The sequence below is a fragment of the Mastigoproctus giganteus genome, chromosome 11 (assembly GCF_048544385.1).
Source record: "Mastigoproctus giganteus isolate SK-2022 chromosome 11, ASM4854438v1, whole genome shotgun sequence".
Lineage (NCBI taxonomy): Eukaryota > Metazoa > Arthropoda > Arachnida > Uropygi > Thelyphonidae > Mastigoproctus > Mastigoproctus giganteus.
The window spans coordinates 69,206,010-69,231,845 of NC_143585.1; the positions used below are offsets into that span (position 1 = coordinate 69,206,010).

A 25,836-nucleotide genomic window follows, 5' to 3' on the forward strand; every position below is an offset into this window, starting at 1 on the left:
TCTTTAAATAGAGAAGCAATTCATAGCGACTTATCTTCATTTTCCATTGGGCAATTTAAGCATGGACCATAATTTGTATAATATCACAAGGCGCAGCAGGCACCACCAGCCAGCATGTAGGGCGTGCGTGCAGGACTTCCCAAGGATGTTACAAGCAATCACGCTTTGAGAGATGAAATTTTGAGCTCTATATTTTTCAGCTTCGTTCCCTTATTTCCGCCACAATCAACTTAAAATCTGCGGTGTTATTCGACGGACGCATTTCCGCTACCATGGCAACGAAATACACACCTGAACAGAAAATGACAAAAACTTTGTGTCGTTTCACAGAAATCTGGGAACTTTGCAAGAGGCTGCATGCAACGTGTATCGTTTTTTTATGTTGCCGATGTAATTGTGTAGTCGAAGGAAGAGCTGAGGAAAATTCATGTGGGTACTCTGCTCGGAAAACTTCAAAACTTTCTGTAATAGCTAAAAATGAAAACAGACTTTAAGAAATAATAGGGCATTCTTAAAAATAGAATTCTAAAAAAAATGGAAATTCTGAGCAACGAATATTAATTATTTAAACTACTTTTATTGAAGTTGTTATTCTGTTGATGTATATCGCTAGAAAGCTAAAAGATGCATTGTTTCAAATGATACAGAAGTAGATTAATATAAGTACACACATGCATTGGTGTTCTGTTTATGGCACTAGATGGTCTTTAGCTTAATATCACGTTACCATCTTATAAGCCAGACTGTTGGATAAGAAGAGAAACACGTGGATTAGGCAGCAAACACAAGTGAAGAACATTCTTATAAAAACTAAAGAACTGAAATGGACTTGGGCAGGACACAACTCGAAGACATAATGGCAGATGGACTAGAAAAATAACAGAATGGTACCCAAAAGGAGCTAAAAGAAAACCTAGAAGACAACAACGGAGATGGACGGATGAAATTCACGAGTTTGTGGGTAGTAAATGGATGGCCATTGCACAAAACAGAAGGAACTGGAAAGTTGCTGGAGAGGCCTTCATCCTGCAGTGGATTGAAAATGGTTGGTGATGATGATGGTCGAGGTAGAGGAGAATATAAGATCAAGATCAAATTAGCATTATCTCTGGCCGGAAATTTGCAAACTTGCACAAGACCACAAGTTATTCTTAATCCTCCTAGGGAAAAAATATTTTTGTTTGTTCGTGAAGCCACATGGCACCTCTGACTCCGTTATGACTTGAAAATCAACATCTACATAATAGTTTTTTTAGAGGGCGCCTCTTCAGACTATCTGAAGAGGCATCCCAACTGTATGGTAGGAGAGGGAACACCTGTCATGCAGTCTTGAACCTCAAAACCAAACTGAAGTATTGCAACTCAAAAGAATACGGTGTCAGTTGGAGTCGATAAAGAATTCAAACAACCGTGAAGTATTTAAGATAAAGATGGAGTCCCCAAGGAAAACTACACTCCAGAATGATAATGTAGTCTTTCTCTAAGGTTTATTTCTAAAAAGAAATAAGTTTTTCTCCATCCTGAATAACGTGGTATTCTCTTTCGCGAATTTTATGATATATTTACCTCACATGAAGATTATTCACACAATTAAAGTGGTCCGTGGCTTTTTTTTTCTTAAAACTTTTCAGATACATTAATGATTTCACCTATTAGCGTTAAATGTTGCAAGAAATTTTTTTATGTTACATTTTTCAGATAGCAACATCTAACAGTCTCCATCCCCCACTGATAACAAGCATCTGCACCACACTCGTACGGATCTATGGCAGCGATAAGGGTGTATTTGAGTCTCCAGTTACGAATTATGCGACACGTATTCGATTATCAGAGGAAACTTGGGCCGATAAATGACCAAAGTAGAAAGTAGGATGGAATCAATCTTGAAGGAAATATGAAGATAAGATGAGCCGTTTAGGGTAGTCTATGATCGAAGGAAAACTAGCTTTGGCTTAAAGAGAGGAAGGAGAAAAACACACAGGAAGAGGAAATAACGGCAGGGTAGATACGAAACTACTTGTGCAAACTGGCAAGCAGCCAAAATCATAAGCGTACATGAAGTAAACAAAATTACTCGTTCTGAACATGAGCAAGAGAGAGGATAATATGCCTTGAGACCTTAAACGGAATGCGACCGCTAATCAAAGGTATAAATATGGAAGAAGTACTGCGGATATATTGAGGAACTTTATGACTCTTTATTTCCGAGAAAAAAAAAATAAGAAAACGTTTATATAAGGGGAGAAAGAGGGGGAGAAGATGTATCTTTAGTTCCATCTAATCGGTCCATTTATTTTCTATATACACTACCAATTCCCTGATAAAAGTAACCGGGAGATTTGTACATCTCTCTCTTCTCTTTATCGTTGTAGATGTTCTCTAGAAGTTACTATTTCAAGTTTCCCCTCTAGTTCGCTATATATATCGTGAAAATTTCCAGGATTTACTAAATAAGAAAGAAAAAAGATAAGGTAGCTGCGTCCCAATTCGTTACTGTTCTGAATTATTAGTAATATAAACCGTTCGTTTTTGGAAAAATAAAAATACGCATTTGTAGATTGACATCTTGGATATCTAAAAACATATTCGTGTCTCTGAAACCATAAATTCCTTTACTCAAAAATTCAAAACCTGAAGCCGGTCAAGGAGCGAAGTTGTTATTTTACCCTGGGGAGTAACTTTGTTACCTCTCGGTGGTTTAAAAAAGAAATAAAAAAGAAAATTGTCGAGTTTTTAAATAAAATAGGAGATATCGTACACTTGCTAGAAGAGAAGAGGGAGAATTAGTGATCCCATTAAATCTCCGCCCCACAAACAAGGCTCAAAGGGATAAAGGAAATAGCACTAATACAAATTAGTCTTAAGTTTTACTTCTTTTACAAAATTTGAAGTTCTGAAATTGGTTGTCTTCAAAATTGAAAAGAAAAATTATTCAGAACAGTTTGGACAAATAAACCAAAGTTGTCTTGTTTCCTTTAGCGGCAAAGCTGCAACCTCCAATGATTAAAAAAAAAAAAAACAGGTTATAATTAAAGATCAGCCGGATAAGATACAAAATAATCTGATGCAGCATTTTAAACACAGAGGATGTGTTTTTCAGCCATGTGTAACACTTGTAAATAAGTCAGACTGGAAAGGAAAAAGGGAAAACATGCTTAAGAGACTAAAATAATAACAACTGTACGCAATTGTAAACAATAGTTGGAAGTGGTAGCGGAAATGCTTCGAAACAAATTTATACCAGCTGGATCAAAGTTTAATTCTTACTTGAAGTTTTATCTAACCTTAAGAAAAATTTAATGTCCACTCACTGCTCGTCCAATCTCGTGTATGGACGAGCAGTGAGTGGGCATAAACTGCGATACCTGTCCTGCTCTCCATCGATAAGGAGCCCATTTAGCTTCCAAGTAAATGAACTACTTAATCCATTGTGAGAGTAATGGAAAGATGTATCAAATTGGAAACATTACAAACATGGAGGCTTTTCCACATTACAAGGAACTACAGCCTCTGTGAAGTTTACTACGAAATCTGAACCACTCTTCTGTCTCTAAGAATACCTGATATATTTCTCTCGCTAGTCAGTAATGGATTCCATCTTATGTGAAATATCTTGCGCTTCCATTCTCTTCTTTCTTCATCCCCACTTATCTTTCAATAATATAAGCAAACATTAATTTTAAGCCTCACGTATTACACTGTTTTAATTGTCAAGCAATGTAAACGAGTGATTTTGTTTTTATTTCTGGTCTCGCTTAACATAATTATTCTAATAGTTTGTTCTACTTAACGTTGGTTGTAACGCCCTAATTGAGTTGCAGAAAACGGGGGAAACCTGAAAAATTATCGTAATTACAGTATAAGGTCAGAAACGAATAATAGATTTCGCAGCTGGAAGAGACAATACACCGTGTTAAACATCCATTTTTTTCTCCTTTCACTGCACTCTCCATCTCCACAGAAAACTGCTAACTGCCAGTGCCTACGAAATAAAACCACGCATTAAGATAATATGAATTGCAAATAGGGAGGCCAGTATAAACAGGCCTTTCTTGAGACAAGAACATGCAATGATTCTGCCAACTTTTTATTATTATTTTATTTTTATTTTTTTTGTTTGGACTTCATTTTTTTTTATTTTTCCAAAGTCCTGTAACGTTTTAAAATTAATGTTAAGCTCGTACAGCGAAAATCTTTTTTGTGTCAGAAGTTGGAGGTAAAAAAAGCAAACAACCATAACTTTGATCCTCTGAAAGAGGATTACTAGATTGCTACTTGCAAAGGGTTTAAGGATATTGGCGACTTAGTTGGGCTACTAAGTAATGTAACTCATGCAAAGAAAATAAGACTTCTCTCTATTCACCGCAAGGTTTTTTCCCCGTTGAGATGGATAAAACAAAAGATTTAAATATTGTAGTGCTAGTGAATTTTTCTTGTCTTAGAAATAAACAAGATTATTTTTATTCTAATTGGTTTCATTTTTCGTTTTTAGCATGCATACATGGTTATTATTCTTTTATGGAAAAGATCAAAAAATATATCAAAAACAAACTTCTTTCATTAAATACGTCTTTAATATGCTGTATACAAAGTTGTTTGTTATTCCACTGATTAATTCGATTTCTAGAAATTTATGTAAAATTCGTCACTCAGAAATAGTAACGCCATCACTTACTATGTTCATATTGTGCTTCGGAATCTCATTGTGTTGTTTTTGTACTTCATTATCTTATTATTTCTTATGAGGTCTGAAAATTACAAGATTTTATTCTTAAAATATAGAGTACACACAGCATATTTATAAACGGTCCCCTTAAAAGTAGTTTCTCTCATGATGATATGCAAGTTCCATGATATTTCGTATCCATTATGATTGCAACAGAGACCTAAGGGACGTCTGAACCTTCAACACTCTCTGCTGGAAGGAATAATGTGGTTGCTGTAGGCGCATCAGCAACTTAGGCCTCTGTGGTCGATTTTCTGTTTCCTCGATGAAAAATCCCAGTTTCTGGGAGAAAAATCCACTCTACCTATTTGAGACAGACTAACTGAGCCACGTTGTGAAAAAGATCCATAGAAATTCCTTGCCTCATTAACGGGATCCGTACTCGGGGTCTTGGCACTGTATGGAGGAGGGATTATACCAACTGGGAGAATAATGCGATGACTTCTCCCCTATGCTTAATAATCATCTTGCCCCCTTGCTTCCGCTGCTTCTTTTGTAATAAATAAAGTTTTAGATCTATTTGATTTGACCTCTTTTAAAAAAAATTAATTACGGACTTAGATGAAGAAACATATTCATAGAATGCATTTCAAGTCCAGCAACAAGAATCTGGAATAAAACAAGACCCCATAAGAGTGTGAAGTTTTGAATATCAATAATAGGACTCGTCTTGTAGTGAGGGTGTTCTAGTCACCATATGAAACTGCAAAGGTCAGATTTTTTTTCAATTTTTGCCATTGAATCAAAAGTTCCACATAAACTCGAAACGACCACAGAGTATAAATCCTTACAAAAAGACTAACAGAACGAACTCAATGTTCATATTACGAGTATCTAAAGTCCGTTGTTTCTTCTCAGCTACAATCTTAGATGGATCATTGTCATTCTTTGAATTTTTCGAGGATAAACAGAAATACAGTTGGATGAAAAGGCTTCTAATTTTGTTTAAACCGAAAACTGACAAAGGCCCTCCAATTGAAAAGCATAACTTAGAATCTTCTTTCGTACCTCGAAGACGCTTGAAGTTTTGGGAATGGGAGATAAAGGACGCTGATATTGCAGAAAGAGAGAGATGATAAGTATCGCCGCAGATTAAAAACTTAGAGGATGTATTTGTTTCCAATAAATTCTAATTTGCACTCTCCGATCAATAACAGGTTCTGCTTTTCATCCCAGCTAACCTGCACAAAAGACGCCCTAGTGAAACTATTTAACCTTTAGCTACCGAGGGCGTCTCTTTGGAGGCTGCAAATTAATAAAATAAAGGGCTAAGTTAATGAGTATACACGATAGGGACACAACTTCTTTTGGAAAGAAACTTTGTTTCCAAAGGCGAACTAAGTTGCTTGTTCTAAAAAATTCATAACCTCATGTACACGTTTGCTAGAATGAGCACCCAAAATTATAAGTTCAGTCGTTTTCCTTTGAATAAATAATTTTCTCGAAGTTTCTTAATACATTAATAGTTAATAATGAACGAACAATGTTGGATTTCTTTTATATCTTGTTCGATTCAATAAAATACCGATTAACATCTAAATAAGAGGCAAACAGTTAATTTAAAGAAATGAATATTTAAAATGGATGGTGCGATGAAAGATAATTATCTTTCAATAATTTATTTTAAGTAAACCAAGAAGATTTTTCGATTTAAATTAACTTTAATGTTCGTAAACATATAAAATATTAATCTCCGAAGTGAACATCCAAAAGAAGGTAATTAAAAGAAAGAGGGATGCGCGCTGATGAAAACTGATTAAAACTAAAAAGAGTTGATGAAAAGGAAATAAGTTATAGAATCTAAAATAAACTGAAGTAAGAAAATATAAGAAAAATAACTAACACAATTAACATCGGCAATGGATTATGGACTTTCCATAACTCAATCCAAATCCAAACATTCACCAATGAAATGGCAGCACTCGGCTTAGTCTCCCCCCTACAAAAAAAAGAAGAAGTTAATTGTTGTTGTTGTTGTGGGGGTTTTCTGGCGCATAAGCTGCTTTGGCTATAATGCGCCTATTCCTTTATTGTAATAAAATATTAGAAATTCCTGTCACGTCAGAAAAGGAGAAATCAGAAATGAGTAAAAAGTCCAATTTTCTTCAGAAAATTAAAAAATTCAGGAATATTTGCATTGTCACCAATGACATTCTCTAGGGTTATTGGTTTCCGAAGGTTAACCAAAGATAGTAGGGTTGTATTTCTGTCTTGATTATAGTGTGGGCATTCAATGAGAATGTGTTTCACAGTCAAATTTAGAGAACAATGTGGACACTGTGGTGGATCATCTCCTGTGAGTAAATGAAGGTGAGTCAAATGTGTATGGCCTATTCTTGATCTTGAAAGAAGTACTTCTTCTCGTCTTGATGAACGGACACTGGAACGCCAAATTCTAGGATCCTGTTTAAATTGAAAAAGTTTGTTATTTGTTTGAGAGTGCCAGAGTGCTGTCCATTCTGTTAGGCATGCACAACGAATGATTTGTGGATAGTCTGATGCTGGAACAGGTATATTGGTTAAATTTAAGGTAGATGGATTTTGGCAGCTTTATCAGCCAGTTCATTACCAGAGATTCCAGAATGTGCCGGAATCCAGCAGAAGGTGATCAGTTGGTGGCGCTCTTCAATCTGCAGTAATAATCTTCTAATTTCATTTAGAAAAGGGTGATCTTTATCTGCGGAGTTAGATAATGCCATAATTGAGCTGAGGGAGTCAGTGTAAATAACAAATTTTAATGAGCAGTCAGAACAGAGATTTTCTAAGGCTAGTTTAATTGCATATAATTCTGCTGAGAATATGCTGAATTCAGGTGGAAGGGATGCTGAAATAGTGGTATTTAGGAACACTGCTGCTGCTCCAACGTTTGAGTTAGATTTAGAGCCATCTGTATAAATTGGAGAAAAGTCAAAATATCTGTGAGTGTGAATTGCATGAAGTTGTTTCACATTTGATGCTTGAAGAACATTTTTTCCCCACTGGCTAAGGTAAGTGTCACAGGTGGGTACAGGAGTACACGTCCATGGTGGTTGAGCGCATGTTACTACTTCTTGTACAGAATGTATGGGGACATTCCAAACCTGCATCAGTTCAAGAAGGCGAAGACCAGCTGGTTTTACTATGCTAGGCTTAATTCTGTAGAGGTTTTCTAATGGTGGATTGAATAGGTATCGCTGAATTGGATGCGAGGCACAACTTTGTATTTTAACGGCATACTTCAGTAGCAGTGTTTTCCTACGTAGAGTTAAAGGGGGCTCATGTGCATCGATGTAGAGGCTATGTGCTGGTGATGTTCTGAAAGCCCCAAGTGCAGTCCTCAAGGCGCTGTGCTGAACTGGATCAAGCCAGCGCAAAGCACTTGCTCTGGCAGAATCATAGACAGGTGCACCATAATCGAGACGGGATCGGATTAATGCCCTGTATAACCGAAGTAAGGAGGTGCGATCTGCACCCCAGGTTAGGGCGGATAACGTTCTCAGTATATTTAACTTTTTTAAACAGGATGTACGTACATTTTTAATATGGTCTAAGAAATTTAATTTGTTGTCAAGGATTAATCCTAGAAATCTGATGTTAGTAGTGACTGGGATGGAGACATTGGAAATTTGAAGTTCAGGATCCAGATGGAGCTTGCGTTGTCGACAAAAATGGATAGCAACTGTTTTCTGTTGTGAGAGTCGATAGCCGTTAAGGTTGGCCCATTGTTGTATTTTGTTCAGTGATATCTGAAGCTGCCTTTCAATTGATCTCATGCTTTGGGAATGACAGGAAATGGAAAGGTCATCCGCGTAAAGATATGATTCAACTGTGTTTGGAAGCTGTTTAGTGATGGAGTCGATTCTAAGAGCAAAGAGAGTGGCACTCAGTACAGATCCCTGAGGGACACCTTCTTCCTGAATGAAAGTTGTAGAGAGGTCGTTTTGGTATTTTACTTGAAACGATCTAGTGTATAAAAAGTTCTGAACAAATATGGGAAGATTGCCCCGTAGACCGAGAGAATAAAGATCACTAAGTATGCCATGTCGCCAGGTGGTGTCAAAAGCCTTCTGTATATCTATAGAAACCATTACCAGATGCTCATGTTTAACGAAAGCATTGCGAATGGCAAATTCAGCCTTGATCATGAGATCTAAACATGATCTGTTTTGTCGAAAGCCATGCTGACTATTGCTCATGAGATGTTGTGACTCTATTATCCATACAAGTCTACTGTGGACAATTTTTTCAAGGATTTTGCTGAGGCAGCTGGACAGAGATATTGGTCTATAGTTATGGGGATTGGTTGGATCTTTTCCAGGCTTCAGGAAAGCCAAAACAATAGAGTGGTGCCAAGAAGCTGGATACACATTTTCTAAAAAAATACGGTTGTAAAAGACCAGGAGAAGGCGCAAAGCTTTGTCATCAAGATGTTGCAGCATGATATAATAGATGCCATCTGGTCCTGCGGCACCATTACGAGCTGTTTTAATGGCATGCAATAGTTCAGAATATTGTAGAGGTTTGTTATATGGTAGAAAGAGGGGAGTTTGGAAGTTAACAGAATACTGTTCTCGACTGTTTTTAATTCGTTGGAAAGATGTAGTATAAGCTGATGTTGCTGAGATCTCAGCAAAAGTATTGCCCAAAGCATTAGCTATATCCGAGGGACTAGATAATTCTCGCCCATTCCAGGAGAGGACTGGAGAAGGTATGGTTGGAAACTTACCAGAAAGCTGTCTAATTTTTTTCCAAATTAATTTGCTGTCAGTGTTTCTGTTAATTGTTGATGCAAAACGGGTCCAGGATTCTTTTTTGGCTTGCCTCTGTATGTAACGTGCTTTTGCCCTTTCTTTCTTATAATTTATCAGATTGGCTGTGGTTGGATATTGCCGAAACAAATTCCACGCTTTATTTTTTGCCTTTTTTGCTTTGGTGCATTCCTCATTCCACCAATAATTATAGTGTTTACGGCCCGGTGGATTTGATAATGGTATTGTATCTTTAGCCACGTTTAGGAGATGCGACGTGATGTAATCTGTCACATCATCAATACGCTGGAGACGGATTTTTTTCTCATCGAAACAGATTGATGACTGAAATTTTGCCCAGTTTGCTCTTGTAAATTTCCATTTCCTGCAAGGTTTAGTTAAAGGAGCTTGTGCTATCAATACCTTGCATACGATTGGGAAGTGATCACTGCCCATAGGATCGTTTATAACATACCACTCTATGGTCGGGACCAGTACTGGAGAACAAATGGAAAGATCTATTGCCGAAGTATCTCCAGTTGGGAGCTGAATGTGAGTGTGCGTGCCAGTATTCAGTAAGGCAAGATTTAGTGCTTCTAATAGGCTTTCAATGAGTCGACCTCGTCTATCTAATTTAGTAGAGCCCCATAGTGGGTGGTGACCATTAAAGTCTCCTAAAATACAGAAAGGTGGAGGTATCTGTATGATGAGGTCTTCAAGTTCTTTTAAACAGTATGTATGGTTTGGCTGCAAGTAAATTGACACAAGTGTTAATGAAATATGGAGCGTTATACGAACAGCAACAGCTTCTATTTCAGTTTGCAGTGGGATATGCTTTGTTGGGATCTTTGAATTTATCAGAATTGCAACACCACCATGGGCAGCAGTTGCTGTATTACGGTCTCTTCGATAAAGACAATAGTTCTTTATCGAAGGAGAAATTTGTGAAGTTAAGTAAGTTTCTTGGAGACAAAGAGCAACTGGCGAATACCGATTTATCAGGTCATGAATATCGTCTGTATTGCAACGAAAGCCTCTGCAGTTCCATTGCAAAATACAAGGCATTATTTGTGTTTAACTGATGGAGCTGTATCTGACTGTTTTTTGAAGGTGACTGGCTTATGACGTTCTAATTTTGATTTATCTTTTTTGGAGAAAACTGGCCGACCAGTGTCCATTTCTTCTTCTTCAGCGTGAATTTCTAAAATTGGTTCTTCCTGTATAGATGTGCTATCTGTATCCATGGTTGTGTTCTGGGTATTTTTCATTGCATTTGAGTTTGTAATATCGGACGTAGTAGTACTCATTGGAGGAGGAGATGCTGCTGGTATTGTCAGAGGAGTATTATTTGCCTGGTCTGAGACTTTGGGCTGTTGTTTGCGTACACTTGGTTGTTTCTCAGAGAGGACAGTTCTAGCCCAATCAGAAATTGATTTATTAGTGGAAACGGTGACATCTGTTTGAGTGGAGACTGTTTCATATTTTTTTACTGCATTGGCATAGGTTAAATTTTTGTTTATAGTAGGTGTAACTTGTTTTCTTGCTTCTTGGTAGCTGACTTTATTCTCAACCTTGTATTTTACGATTTTTTTCTCTGTTTTCCATTTTTCGCAAGTTTTGGAATATGCAGGGTGGTCACCTTTGCAGTTAGCGCACGTCATTTTTGTAGCCGAACAGTCACTTTGATTGTGTTCAGAGGACCCACAATTGGGGCAGACTGGAACTCCTCTGCACACAGTTTGCGAATGGCCATACTTTTGGCATTTGTAACATCGTAAAGGATTGGGAATATATGGGCGAATGCGGCATAGCAAATAACCTGCTTTTACAGAGGTGGGTAAGTCAGGGGTATTAAACGTGAGGATAATGTTTCTGGTAGGTGTAAGTTGATTGTCTTTTTTAGTCATTATGCGCTTTGCTTCAATGACATTTTGTCCCTGCAGCTCTTGGGTTATTTCTTCCTCGCTGACATTTAGAAGATCCCAACTGGATATCACACCCTTCGATGAATTTAGGGTTGCGTGAGGAGATATTTTTACTGGGATACCAGCAAAATTACTTAGTTGCAAAAGTTTCTCCGAATGTCTGTGGTTATTGGTTTCCACTAATAGGTCTCCTGATTGCAGTCTCTTAACAGTCTTTGGACATCCTGCAATACTTTCCAGATGTTTCTGAATCACAAAGGGAGACAGTTTACTCATAGGTTGACTAGATAGCGAGTGGAAAATTAGAAAAGATGGGCAGGGTTGCTCCATCCTATCAGTTTTCAGTCTTTTGGTGTTGTTACCTATATCGTGATTTGTGTCATGGTCATTGTAATTTTCTGCCCTGGAGCTCGAAGGCTCTAATGGTGGATAAGTATTTTTATCCATGTTGGCTCCTTTTGGCCCTGGGGGTTTTTCTTTACCTCCCAGGTTACCGGCCCCGCCACGGGGAGGCAGGAGCAGTGCCACGAGGTGACCAAGCGGCTGTTAGTTGAGTTAGTACTAAAGGAAAAAGAAACAGAAAGGTGTCTTTCCTTTCTGGGCCTTTGCCTACTACTTGTAGAACGAAGGAGCTACTGAAATATAAAATGAAATGAAGAAAACGCTATTCAGAAATAAACAGAATATGTATTGGCAAAAGCTCTTTAGATAGTTCACTTGTATAAACGCACTGAAATCGCTTGGCCACGGAACGCTTGGCACCCGGGGCCAGAAGAAGAAGTTAAGACTGCATCCTCAGCAGATAAGATAATGGATTGTTTTCTGAGAGAGTTATGGCGTTTTTTGTGCGCATTTATAAACTTCTGGAGATTAAGTTACCGTTGATTCCTTTCAACTCATTGTTCTGATGTTTACTGATTCTTAATTAAAGGTCAGTGTTATGTACACTTTAGTTAATTAATTTCTAATCGAGATGGGCCACGAGTAATCCTAGAGGAGCTTAGAAACACACACAAAAAAAAATACTTCTTTCATATATTTCTCTCAACAGTTATCAATGCCCTTCCAAAAGCCCTTTGTATACTATCTTACTTCAATAGTTTACCTACCAGTGCTGCTCTTGCGTATCTTCTTTGTTCATCGCCAGCCACATCCATGATGTCGTAAGCCGTGATTGAAGGCGGGTCATTCTTCTTTCCTAATATAGCTAACCTTGCCCCATGAGGGATTGAAAAGTTGAATCTAACAAAGGCAGCCTCTGGATGGCTAAACCAAGTGCTCCATGATTCGTGGGCTTCTAGAGTCCTGGATATTTGAGTGCCTAAATTCAGCTCGTGGTAAAGGGACGTTTCTCGTGGCATAATCACACACACTGGTTGCCTGATCTGATCTCCGTGAATGTCTGAAACACAATTAAGTTTTTCTGTTTAATTTCATTTTAAACAGGTTTAATTATACGTTACTAAATATCATGATAATGATACGTTAATGCATTCTCTAAATAACAAGAGTAATTCAATCATAAATAAAATGTTTTCTTATACATCTGGTTCCATCATCTCTCAGTTATAACGTACTCAGAGACTACGTTATCATTTTTTAAATGCCAATAAAGACTTGGTGACGTCACTGTTGAAATTTTCCATACACTCAAAACAAAAGCATTCCTCAAACTCATTATTTATTTTTGACTGGCAGTGTATTTGATTTTGTTAGCTGCTGCGATATTATAATAAATGAATTCGAATTTCATTAATCACTTTGTTAGATGATGTTCAATTAGTAATTCTAGCGACTGCAATTGATGACAAATTCTATAAAGGACTGAGAAATGTTTTCTTATAATTCGCCTAAGCAATCGATGTTTCTTAATTAAGAAAAATATTAATAAATTGAAATGAATTTTCAGAATATGAAAAATCGTGACTTGTTGACTGATAAATTGAAACATTCGAGAACTACATCCGTCGACTTTTGATTTGAAAACTTTCAAGGAATTATTTTTCGATGGGAACGCATCTAAGATGATACATTTAATCCAATAACTTGTTAAGAATATTCCGGAGCGCTACTTTCTAAATAAGGGAATATTGATTATTGAACGGAGGACTGAATTCGGTGGTTTAAATTTAAGATCTTAATACAACCTCAAAGTCCTGATCTCGAACCTTCAGATTTGCACATTTTGTTCAAGGACAATATATATAGATGTTCAAAATGTAGTGTATTGTTGCTGAAATTCTCCTGCCTTATTTATTGGATTAAAAAAAGTATTTGTTCTTAACGCATGCATAGTTCGCTGCGACATACATTTAGTGGATTAATGCATTGAGTTTTGTTTAGAACAAGTGGTAACTATCAGTATTTCGAAGTAGGTCGAACGGACGACAGCGAAATCGGTTGTGAATAACTGCGCTATTTTCTTAGGATGGAGTTGTCCATCTGCACGTTCAAGAGAGAGGTAGAGACGTAGGAAAAATTCAGACTTACCCTTCGCTAATGGCGACGCTGGCGTTCCTGTCGCACTGTCATGATTTCTATCTTCAACCACTATGCATGGCTTATTTGTTTCCGGGCTCACCCCCAAGGAACTCATTGCTGAAACAGAAAGGGAATTTATTGTTCTCAGTCGATCAATATGGTTTATCTGTAAGTTTGGAAAATTGCACTTGAGGAAATATATGGGATTAGTGGAACGCGAGGACAGGGTTGTTGTAGCCGAGGAGTGAGATTGCCGTCCATATTTTACGAAAGGAAATTGCTCTCCTCTTTCTATAGCGAAACACTAAACTCTGGGCAATTTTTCATTTATAGAGAATACGAAGACAGAAAAATGCATAGTTTTTCTTCCCGGAGTTTCTTTATTATGCTTCTGACAGATTCAAGAGACAGAAGAATCCCAAGGCTGATAATAAATCAGTCTCGACCACGTGAATGAGTATATCAGGTGTCACCTATGGACTGTATTACTAGTGTCTATGAATGATCGACTCGATATAGATAAGTAAGTTTAATTGGTGTGTGTGGGATGCAGAATTGAATACAATGGAAACATTCGTGGACATTATGATCTTTTGATTACTCCCTCACATCTTAAATTAGGAAAACAAAGATATCGAAGAGAATATCTTAAGAAAATGAAAGATATCGCGAAGAAAATTAGTAAAATGCCGTGAAGGAAGGGGGTGAAAGAGGAGAGGGGAAGAAAGAAAGAAAGAGAGAGAGAGAGAGAGAGAGAGAGAGAGAGAGAGAGAGAGAGAGAGAGAGAGAGAGAGAGAGAGAGAGAGAGTTTTATCTTTCGTAATATTACAAAAACTAACATTAGAATCCTTATTGGAAAGACTTCCCATCTAATTAATAAACTGTCACATGCAGGCTGATATTTTAAAGTTAATTGCATCTGATACTCTTTACAGAATCATCTGTTAATGGCGTATGTTCTTACAGAACTAGTTAAGAAATATCATGACACGCATGCAATTTCTTGTTCTTTTATTTCTTACCTGCAAAATAGGCCATAACTGCTGTCAGCACCACCCCTATCACTATTAAGACAATGGTAGCCATTTTCCAGGAACAACGGTGAGTACATGATTTTCGGAAGTGAAACCTGGAGGATGCAATGGCGGCAGATGAAAAGGCTGAAGGAGACGAGAAGGGATGCCGGACAGCACCCGGTGCTGTGGGAGGTTGAATAAACTGTGGATTGACACAATTAGTCATAGGCACCATAGGGCCTGTGGTCGAACTAGGAGTGCTGCAGAAAACAGGGAGTGGATTGCAATACGTTGGACCTACGGTGTTAGACGAAGGATTATTAGCAACAGGAGCAGATGGAGGAGAAGTGACAGTTGGTTTAGGAGAAGATGAGTCACTATCCTTCCGACACATCTGGACTTGGAGAGGTTGGCTGTACACCCTAGATAACCAAAGAAAATACAACTAGATAGTGTCAGCAGCTAATTAGAAAAATAAAGTGAGTGGCGATTTGGTTAAAAATTAAACCGGAGATACCAGTGGGATGAATGAGGAGACCGGAGATTCCACGATAGAGGTCTCAGATTAACTTTTAAGTAATTCTAATTTAAATATCAGACGTTGTTCTAAAGTTGTTGATTTTTTTTAATATTGAATATATAAAATTTTTAATTATTCAGAAATCTAATTCGGATTAAATTTTAACTGGCAACTTAAAACTGAAGTTGCAAATTGAATTTTAATTTTCAACATCGGTAGTGAAATGGAGGAAACACTATCAGTATATTTTAGAGTACAATTAATGCCTACACAAGAGACACGAGACCAAATGATCTAGCAATCTGTTTAGATGAAGGCTTTGATTTTAATTTTGCATTGTGGAACGTCACCCGCTTGTAGCGTACACGTTACCTCACTTATAAAATATTACTCTGATCCAGAGTGCTGTGATAAGTGTATTTGGTAACCCTGTTTCCATTTTTACTACTCAGCAAAGCCCATGTGATTGTCTGGTTCCGTAATTACCTTGCAAAGATGTCATTAGAATTGTAATCTTCATTTGCATCATAATGTACCCGAATATTTAAATACGAGTAATGAAACTTTTATAGGAGGCTTCACAAGAATAAATTTGTTTCAAGGAAAGCTGAATACAACGAAGAGAAACCTTAGCATGCTTTCTCCTTACAAGGAATAATTTGTCAAGTCTTCTAACAGCGTATTAAATTATCCTTTACCGAAATGGGAGATTTATGTAGAAATACAGCAAAAAGAAATTCCCATTACGTAACATTTAGCATATATTCAACAGCCAGAGTTTTAGTGAGGGTAAAACTTTGGCTCTAGGCTCACCGGAAAGTTATGCCTTACACAAAATGGAGCACCTACTGTATAATTTTTATTGGAGATAATATTTAAACGGAGAAAACAAATAGGAATATGAAGTTAGTTGAGGATATTAATAAACTGTATTGGTGTAAAATGCTTCGCGTGCATATTTCTTTAAACTTTAGGTGATTTTCCTGAAAAATAAGTAAAATAAAATATAATAAAAAGTAACAAAATTAAATTTTAAGTGTTTGATCATAATCAAAATTAGTTTTAGTGTTTTACTGATTTGTAGTGTTTAGCGGTTTCATAAAAAAATGAAGATGAGCAGGTTTATCCTAACACTAAATTAATATTAGTGGGAATATTAATCGTATAAAATAATTATGATAAAAATAAAAGGTGTTTAAATACCCCTCCCGTTCTTGATATCTTTATAGAGTTATTAGGAAAAGGACTTTAATTGTTTTAATGTTTGCTTTATTTATTTATAAATTTTATTAAATAAGAAACTTAATAATTAATAAACAAGGAGAATAATAAATAAATCCTATAAAATTTGAACATATTTCAAATACTGTACTACAACTAAAGCTAATACAAGACTAAAACGAATTTCAAGCATAAAATTGAACACCGTATTTGTGTTTACAGAATAAAATTTCTGTTAAATAATTTTCATGATTCATAAAACATATCCAAACATTTTTGCCACTAGGGAGCGCTTCCAACTGTAAAAATTAAATACATTATTAAAAGGCTAACTGAGGATATTAAATTAAATATAGAAATCATATAAAATAACATATTTCAAATAATACAACTGAAGCTATTAATTTTCTAATTATATTAAGTGAATACTATTCTAAAACTAATTTCAAGCATAAAATTCAACACCGTATTTGTGTTTACAGAATAAAATTTCTTTAAAACCATTTTCATGATTCATCAAACATCATCCACACATTTTCGCCACTAGGGAGCGCTTCCAAGGTGATTAACTGTAGAAATTAAATACATTATTAGCCTAACGAGGATGTTAAATGAAATGTAGAAATCCTATAAAATAAGAACATATTTCAAATAATACAACCGAAGCTATTAATTTTCTAAATGTGAATACTCTTCTAAAACTAATTTCAAGCATAAAATTCAACACCGTATTTGTGTTTACAGAATAAAGTTTCGTAATCCAATTTTCATCATTCATAAAACATTATCCAGACATTTTTGCCACTAGGGGCGCTTCCAAAGTGGTTAACTGTAGAGATTAAATACATTATTAGCCTAATGGGGATATTAAATGAGAGATTTAAGTTACAAATTTTGGCAAATCATGCCGACCACAAAGCGCCACCTGGAAAACGCTCCAATAACAATAAGAAGAAAATGGCATTACGAAGGAAGTAAAATTTTACAGAATAAAAAAAGGAAAGAAATTAAAAAGTAAAACACGTTCAGCTTTATTATCGATGTACATCGTTTATGGAAGTTGTGGCAATAAAGATGATGAGAAAACAATGTCAGATTTCCTCGCTGCGTACAGCGCGTTATTGCTATTAAGGTAGATTAAGGCACGTACCTTTCGTTTTCATTCTTGTTAATTCTGTTAACGCTTTCTCTACCACCGTCATCCACCGTCTGTTCTGCAACCGGCACCGTCGATTCTACTATCTGCTTCGGATGGCTGGCAGTAGTCATGTCTGGAAATTATGAAGGGTGATAAAATGTCACTAATCGTTGGGAAGAGACATTTATAGTTACGGGGCCACATCTGCCATCTACGACGCTACGGTGTAATATAAATAATTACTTACTGATAACGTTTAAGGTTGGAAATGAGCTACACGAGCACGAGTTTTCTGTCCTCCCCAATCTTCAAGCGTGCTTGTGCCACCATTATGATGTAGCCTGCCTCTCTCTCTCTCTCTCTCTCTCTCTCTCTCTCTCTCTCTCTCATTTATATTTCACCGTAGTACTATTTCAACTAGACCCACATTCTTCAAAGTGTGTCCAATATAAATAAAACCAAAGGAAAATACATTCAAACAATGCCTGACCTTTTTCCCTCTTACGGTGATTATACCGATACTTAGAATGTAATTTAGCTTGGTGTGGTACTGGTCGGAAACTTTCTCGACTAAACTTTCTTTAGAGGTTAACTGTGTCCTCTGGAGGTTAACTAAGACATTATAAAGGTTATTTGGGTGTAGAAAATTACACTACTTGCAGACAATTGGGATTACATTCGTTTAATACATACGTAGGGATTAATTTTGCTAATGTTTCTTTGTTAAGTGACTGTAAAGAAATGGCTTAAATGATGTTTATGCAGTTGTTGGAGAGATTTAGTTGAAGTTGGGAGTATGCAATCTCTGAATAGTAGTTTTCGATACATTACAGTGATTGGGATCTACCGTGAGGGACTCTTTTGGCTTTCGTTTACATTAAATGCTATTAGATTAATATCAGATAAGTAAAGGGGGGGGGGGTTTCCAATGGCATCTTTTCAGCTGGAAAACGTTTAGTCTTAAATGGCCACTATGGTATGTTTCATATTACGGCAGCTAGTCAGATATTGCTTGATTAGAATAGCTTGCGTCACACCCCATTTAATCGGATCCATTGCATTAGAAAGAATAGATTTAATTACAGATTAGCTCATATTACATTAATTAGATAAGAGGATAACATCAAGAGATAATTGCATTAAAGAAAATTACCAACATTATGAGAGAACATTCAAATTAATTTGATTAATTAGTATTAGTTATAGCTCTATTGCCCTCTAGCCACTAGCCAAAAATCTATGATAATGTCAACAGCGAATTGGACTACTTTTGACATCCTGGACTGGATTGCAATGAACGTCTCAAGTGTTGATCATGTTAATAAGTATTTTGTCCAACCATTTTAGGGCACTGATAGAGATTCTCCAAGACGGTTAAATCTTCTCAATGAGATTCTAAGTAAGTGTGTTTAGGGTCAAGCGGCACTAGAGGTTTACCCCATCTCCGCGAATGAGATTCTAAGTGAGCGTAGGCTGTAGGAAATGAACAAAATTCTGGTCATATTATCCAGCTGTGCTTGAAAATTTTAGCTGATGTTTGACTGTGCGCCATCCGACTAAAAAGGTTTGCTCCCTTACGGAGAAGAATGCATGCTAAGATGTACAGGATCTTCCACGATCCAAGATATACGTGGCCACTCTGTCTTCTACTCAAGGTTAAGAGAAAAGGAGAAGCAATCCACACTAGCAAAACAGTTCTCAGACTATAACTCCGCCTTTCACTTTCAATTTCTTCAGTAACTTGAACAATAACCTTCTGGTTTATTATCACAGCATTCTAAATTTTGTGTCTAAGAATATTTATGGACCCACTTCATTTTGATTGTTTTAATTCTTATATTTGTTGCAGAAATTGAAATTATATGGGATAGAAGATTTCATTAAGGAATGTTTGTTTGAAGGTTTAGAACCTGAATCTTTCCTCATCTGCTCTGTTTCCTGAAGGCCATGTGCTCTCTTTATTATATTTATCAGTGACCAGTGTTTTAATTTTGCCACTTCTAATGTACAACTTTGACTGTATGCCGACAACATCAAAATATTCAGTAGTGTTACTTTGCTGATGGTTTCGTTTTCTAAACTTTTAGACATTATTTGCAACTAAAACACTTCTGCTTCTGTTAATTGGCATGAAAAATCACTGCAGATCATATCTATTTCCCAAGGGGAAATCTCTATTAGATTAGAACTCTCATCATGTTTCAATGCATTTGTCTCCTGTAGGTATTCTGTAAATTTTGATTTTCACTTTTCTCATTACGTATTTGCTATTAACACACCTACTGTGAAGATCAATTCATCCACTTTAATACCATACAACTTTAATATCGACCTGTCAGTCTGATTTCAGTGGTAGGTAAAATCATGGAGGCAATGATCAAGGGTGGAATTCAGGATCATTTGGATCGAATTGAAATTCTCAAGGATACTCAGCATGGTTTTGTAAAGGGAAAATCATGTTTAACAAATCTGGTTCGCTATTTCGAAAGGGTCACTCACGAGCTGGATTTAGGGAATAATTTCGACATTGTTTATTTAGATTTTAGCAAAGCTTTTGACTCAGTCCCACATGAGCGGTTGCTTTATAAGCTTGAACAGGTTGGAATCACTGGGAAAATCCTTAGATGGATAGCAGGATGGCTTCAGGGCAGGAGGCAGAGGGTTGTGATAAATGGCTATTCCTCAGATTGGGTTGATGTAAGAATTGGGGTTCCCCAAGGATCAGTATTAGGACCACTGTTGTTTTTAATTTTCATAAACGACATTGATGAAGGGATAGAGGGCGTGATGTCTAAATTTGCAGATGATGTTAAAATTGGTAGCGTAGGTAATGATCACTGTCAAGCTGAGCTTCTTCAGAGAGACCTAGATAGACTTCAGGAATGGTCAGAAAAATGGAAGCTATGCTTTAATCAAACAAAGTGTAAGGTATTACGACTGGGAAACAGTAATCCCTAAATAACTTATTCACTTGGTGGAGTTAAACTAAACCCAGTACTGGAGGAAAGGGACTTGGGTGTTACGATCGGTCAGACATGAAATTCTCTGAGCATTGTAAACAGGTCGCAAGGAAGGCCCATGGTGTCCTATCGATGATCTATCGAACTTTTGCAAGTAGAGATAGGGACGTGATAATCCCATTATATAAGGCTTTTGTTAGACCACACTTGGAATACTGTGTTCAAGTATGGAGACCGCACCTAAAGAAAGATATCGAGCTTCTTGAAAGGGTGCAAAGACGGGTTACTCGCCTGGTGAGATCGGCAAAAGGGCGTCCTTATGAAGAAAGATTTCAAATATGTGGGTTGCAGAGTTTGGAAACTAGACACCTTAGAGGAGATTTGATTGAGGCGTTTAAGGCTCTGAGAGGCATCAGTAAAATGAATGAGGACGAAATTTTCAAGATTATAAATGATGCTAGAACTAGGGGACATAAATTCAAGTTATGGGGGGCAATGTTTAGATTGGACTGCAGGAAGTTTTATTTTAGCCAGCGAGTTATAAATTACTGGAATAAGTTGCCTTCATGGGTGGTAGAGGCTGACAGTTTGGGGAAATTCAAAGGTCATCTGGATAGTACCTGCGGGTCAGGGAAGCGCATAGGATGATATGTTTATTTCCTTTTTTTTATTAATTATTATTTATTTGTTTTGTTCGGGTTTTTTTTTTTTTTTTTTTTTTTTTGGCTGGTGCAGCATAAGCCAAAGGCTTTCTTGCACCATGTGGCCATTACTAATACTAAGTCATATATAATTATCACAAATTTTGAATCAAATTTCGCGATTTGGATTGCATATTATTCACTTTAAAAATCTTTTAATAAATATAATGAAATTTAAAAATCCTGGAAGGATTTTTTTTGGCCAGTATGATTAGATCGTTATATTAACATGTTCAAGATAGAGTCAAAAAGTTAAGAAGCCGAAATTAATATGAAAATCTGTCAAGTTTCACTCGATCCAGTTTTTTCCCAAGTAAAAAATGTCTGTATGCTGTGGTATACTGGAAAAGGAACTGTTTGGAGGTAGCGTGGTGTACAACCCTGAATCATTTAAGGTAGATACTGAAGTTTGGAGAGCTTTTTGACTCTATCTTGATGTATATAAATTAGATCGATACTATGTAAATATTCCAGTTACCTTCTGAATTATACGAATGTAATGGACCAGATAACATGGTTGGTAGGTACGGTGGCTCTGATTCGCACTCACTCTCTAGGTATCCTAACCTAGGTCGCCTGCCTAGAGATTCTATGTGATGTACTGGAGGGATATTTCGAGGAGGAACAGCTGGAGGCGCTGGCTCTGGAGGACTTTCTCTAAATACTGCAAGTTAAAGGAAAGAAGTTCCGGAAAGCATTAAAGACTGAAAGAGATGTTTAAAAAAGATATTTAGTACAGAAAGAAAGCATTTACGAGCTGTTTAATTCTACACCAAAATACCTTTATCATAATGAATTCTTCTACAAGCGAATTATTTAAATTATCTCACGGAAGAAAATTGTTATTAAGAGTTGAGCTGTTGGGTGGTTTTTTTAATATAATAAGTATTGTGGCCTCTAAGGACGTGCTATTACAGAATCCTGATAATGCAAAGCCAGAATCAAAAAAGCTGCGTCGAAGAGCCTTTTAATTCATCAAGACAGCGTAGCTTGATTCACTTTTTTGTTGTGACCTTTCGTATTTCTGTCTTGAGTTAGGAACTACATAACATAATGGATGACTTTCAAATTAATTATCGCGAAGATTGCAAGAAAAATAGATAAAAGTTTGAGAGTTTATTTAGGTTGCGTGCACGAAATCATTTGACGAGACAAACTCATCAAATACTAATGAGAACCAGAAAAAACTTAAGTATCTTTCACTATCCGGGTGACTTGTACCTCCTCGTTGTGGACTGTGACATCTTCAGTTATTATCGGGAGTTTCACCAGATCCTCGCTGGTTTCGATAAACAGGTAGTCATCGCCTATATTGGAGAGAGTTAATAGTCTTTGATAATGTCGTTCTTTTAGCTGCAGTGCTGAAGTCGGAAGAGCAATGTGCCACTGTGAGTCTGGAGTCGAGTATCACAACTATGAAGCAAATAGGATCGTTTCTGTTTGGGATTTCGTTAGCGCATGTAAATAGATCGCTGTGTTTTGTTTTGTTCTGACTCTTTCCTCGGCTGAAATTACTTAAACTACTTTTCAGCAATGAAGTAACTGGAACGATAGGCTTCTGTTATTGTCACGAGAAGAAATATTGATTATAAAATTATAGCACACAACAAGAGCAATGCACCGAAGCCTCCCAGTAATATGAATACTCACGTGGAGCAGGTCACAAGTAAACAACCAAGTCAAATCGAAACACAGTTCAAAGGACAGTATGCTCATCCTTTGTTTTTATAGGACTGTCTAGTTTACGATTTAAAGTTTCTTAATCTTTCCTTTTATACGTTTAAGAGAAGGTTTTTCTTATTTTTGTTTTTGGATTTTTTTATTTGTCTGTGAAACTGACCAATCTTGCAAAATATTATCATAATATTCTGTTTTTTGAGATAAAAATAAGCACAGTAAACCCACAGTTTTAAAAAATAAATTGGTCTGTCACGGCGCCTATATTATCACTAAGCGATGGTAATATTTGTATGTTAGTAGATAATACGAGAAGTATATTTACAACATCACTGCAACTATTCGCTTTTTCGTAAGAAACAGACTTACAAGATGATATTCCAAACAATGTACTCAAAGGAAACTTTATTTGCGTTTCTCTAATTGTCAAAAACATAAGAAGACAGAACACGTTTTACAAGTTTTCTTTTATCAGAGTTATATACTGCCTGGTCACTTCATTAGGACCATGTACTAATAATCTTTCTCTTATTTCTGAAGCCAACCTTCTACACATTGGTCCGATGGACGGTGTACCGCCATCTTGAAAGTACCCCCGGTCTTAAAGGCAAGCATGCACCACTACTAGGTGTTTTATAAATGATGTTCTAATACACTTTGGCACTGATGCCCTCTGATGAGATCAGGAAGACCAAGGATATGTTATGAAAATACGCCCTATACCATTTTGCTGTCTCAAGAGGTTGGTTCCAGTTGGTGCTGTCAACCATCTGGTTTTCGGCCGGACATTCCGATTTTCAACCGAAATACCCAGTGTCTATTTTATACCTTCAATCGGACACACTTTTCTGGTTTTTGTACCTCCCTCTTTCAACCGATGCACATTTTTTTTCCGCAAGAAGGTAACTAGAAGTAGTGGTCATCAACATAGTTCGGTGAGGTTCTAAGAAGGTAAAATAAAAGTACTGTCACCGAAATTCGTAGACGAAAAAGTAACTTTATTATTTTGGCATTTCGAATATGCAGTTGATACACATGAATGTTACATAAACTAATAGAGGGAGCTTCGTTAAGCTTTTAATGTCCAGATACAACTGGAATAACGCAATTTTGAATCACGAAATTCGGCTTCTGGCAACACTGTTTCCAGTGTCTTGTGTGCTTTATTTCATGTACACTTCGATCGATGCTGAAAATTGTAAGTGCTTTTTAACAAACACATTTTGGTCCTCATTTCGGAGAAAATAAAGTAAGAGCGACATCAGTTCTCACTTTTCAGCATTGTGTTGCACATCGGGGAAAACATATAGGTGGTCCTATTTGCCTCAGTTCTCCTAGCTTGAGAACACTAAGCAGATAACTAAAGAAATATGGTGTGGAAAACCACTGGTGTCCCTAACGGAGTCTCACTCATTTATTTATTCATGCATACTTCAGTTAGAGCTAGTTCTCGGCCATGATTAGCAATACAGTACGTCATTATGCTTATTTGGGTTGATGGTAAACATGAGCGTTTAAACGTAGTCATCGTGCATAGTTAAATTGTAATGTATTTCTGCAATTACAAACAAGGGAGTGTTTGCGTACGTTAACTAACAGTGTTGTGGCGTCATCTGGAGGCTGATGATTAAGTTTAGCTTTTATCCTTACCTGAAGAAAAGAGCAACGGATTTATCAACCGATATATAAAATAAAGGTGGGAGAGAGGGACAGAACCACTTTTAGCAGTAAAAGGAGTTTAAATGGATAGTTTTTCACGAATGCGTCTTAACGTACAAGGACTTACAGCGCCTACCATTTTGGCTTTCTAGCACTCCCCTTCTCCTTGCCATGAACTCAGAGTCCGTGTACGTGGCATCCGAATTGTTATCCGAGGTAGATGAAGAGGACGGCCCTCGACGAAGAGACAACGACAACCTACTTCGAGGGTTGTTACCCGGAGTAGCATTCCTGTTCGGCTCTCTTGACACTGACGCCATCTGCTCTCGACTAGCGGCAGAGCCGTTGTGACCCTGACGTGGCAACGACCCATATCTGGGATACTGTCCATTTTTCGCACTACTTGCGATCAACGCTGCTTCTCGGTGTTGTCCGGCGTTTTGTCCGTAACGGGCGTCGCCTTCGATCTCCCCTTCAGACCCGCTGAAGCCCCCGTAATTTCGGCCTGTGAGTAACTCCATGCTGCTGTGACTGTACGACCTGCCACTGCTGTTGCTGCTGTTTCCTCTGCCACGACCTCGTTCTGCAGGAAAAAGCCGTTATTTTAATTAAAGAGAAGTATTAAAAATAATGATTTATATATTAATTTAAAATTAACTTCAAAATTAAAAATTAAAAATTAACTTCAAATTAACGTCAACTTCCAACTCTGGCAGTTAAATGGAATTCTCGATTTAGCCATGTCGTATAAATTATTATAACACAATCTGTTAATTCTATTTAAGTGGTACAGATAATGTTCTAAGGCTTGATATAATATGTACTTCGCATTTATGATAGGAAAGATTAATTTATTGCGCAAAGGATATTATGTGGGTGTTATTAAAAAATATAAAAGAAAAGCGCTTTATCATTTATCAGTGGAAAATTTGAAGTTTAATTTATTTTGTACCTAATACTGTATTAAAATATGTTTTGGGATTAGCTAGGCAACTATCAATTCACATTTCCCCATTATTGGTCTGATGAAAGTCTCAATAGTTGATCCTGAAACGTAGCCAGTGTAGCTTAGTGCGGTTTTACTG

The 25,836-nt window shown here is 36.8% G+C and overlaps 1 protein-coding gene across 4 annotated transcripts in view; it reads right to left on the minus strand.

Moving 5' to 3' along the window:
- LOC150078095 (teneurin-m-like) overlaps positions 1-25,836 on the minus strand; it is a 287,032-nt gene that overhangs the window by 66,096 nt on the left and 195,100 nt on the right. For 3 of the 4 annotated variants that reach the window (XM_090384889.1, XM_090384888.1, XM_090384886.1), the window contains exons 3-8: positions 24,879-25,334; positions 21,894-22,079; positions 17,767-17,887; positions 14,882-15,297; positions 13,869-13,976; positions 12,488-12,780 (exon numbers count right to left, since the gene is read on the minus strand). In XM_090384889.1, the coding sequence (XP_090241015.1) occupies positions 12,488-12,780; positions 13,869-13,976; positions 14,882-15,297; positions 17,767-17,887; positions 21,894-22,079; positions 24,879-25,334 (1,580 nt within the window). The remainder of the gene's footprint in view (positions 1-12,487; positions 12,781-13,868; positions 13,977-14,881; positions 15,298-17,766; positions 17,888-21,893; positions 22,080-24,878; positions 25,335-25,836) is intronic. The other variant, XM_090384887.1, reaches the window with a different exon arrangement.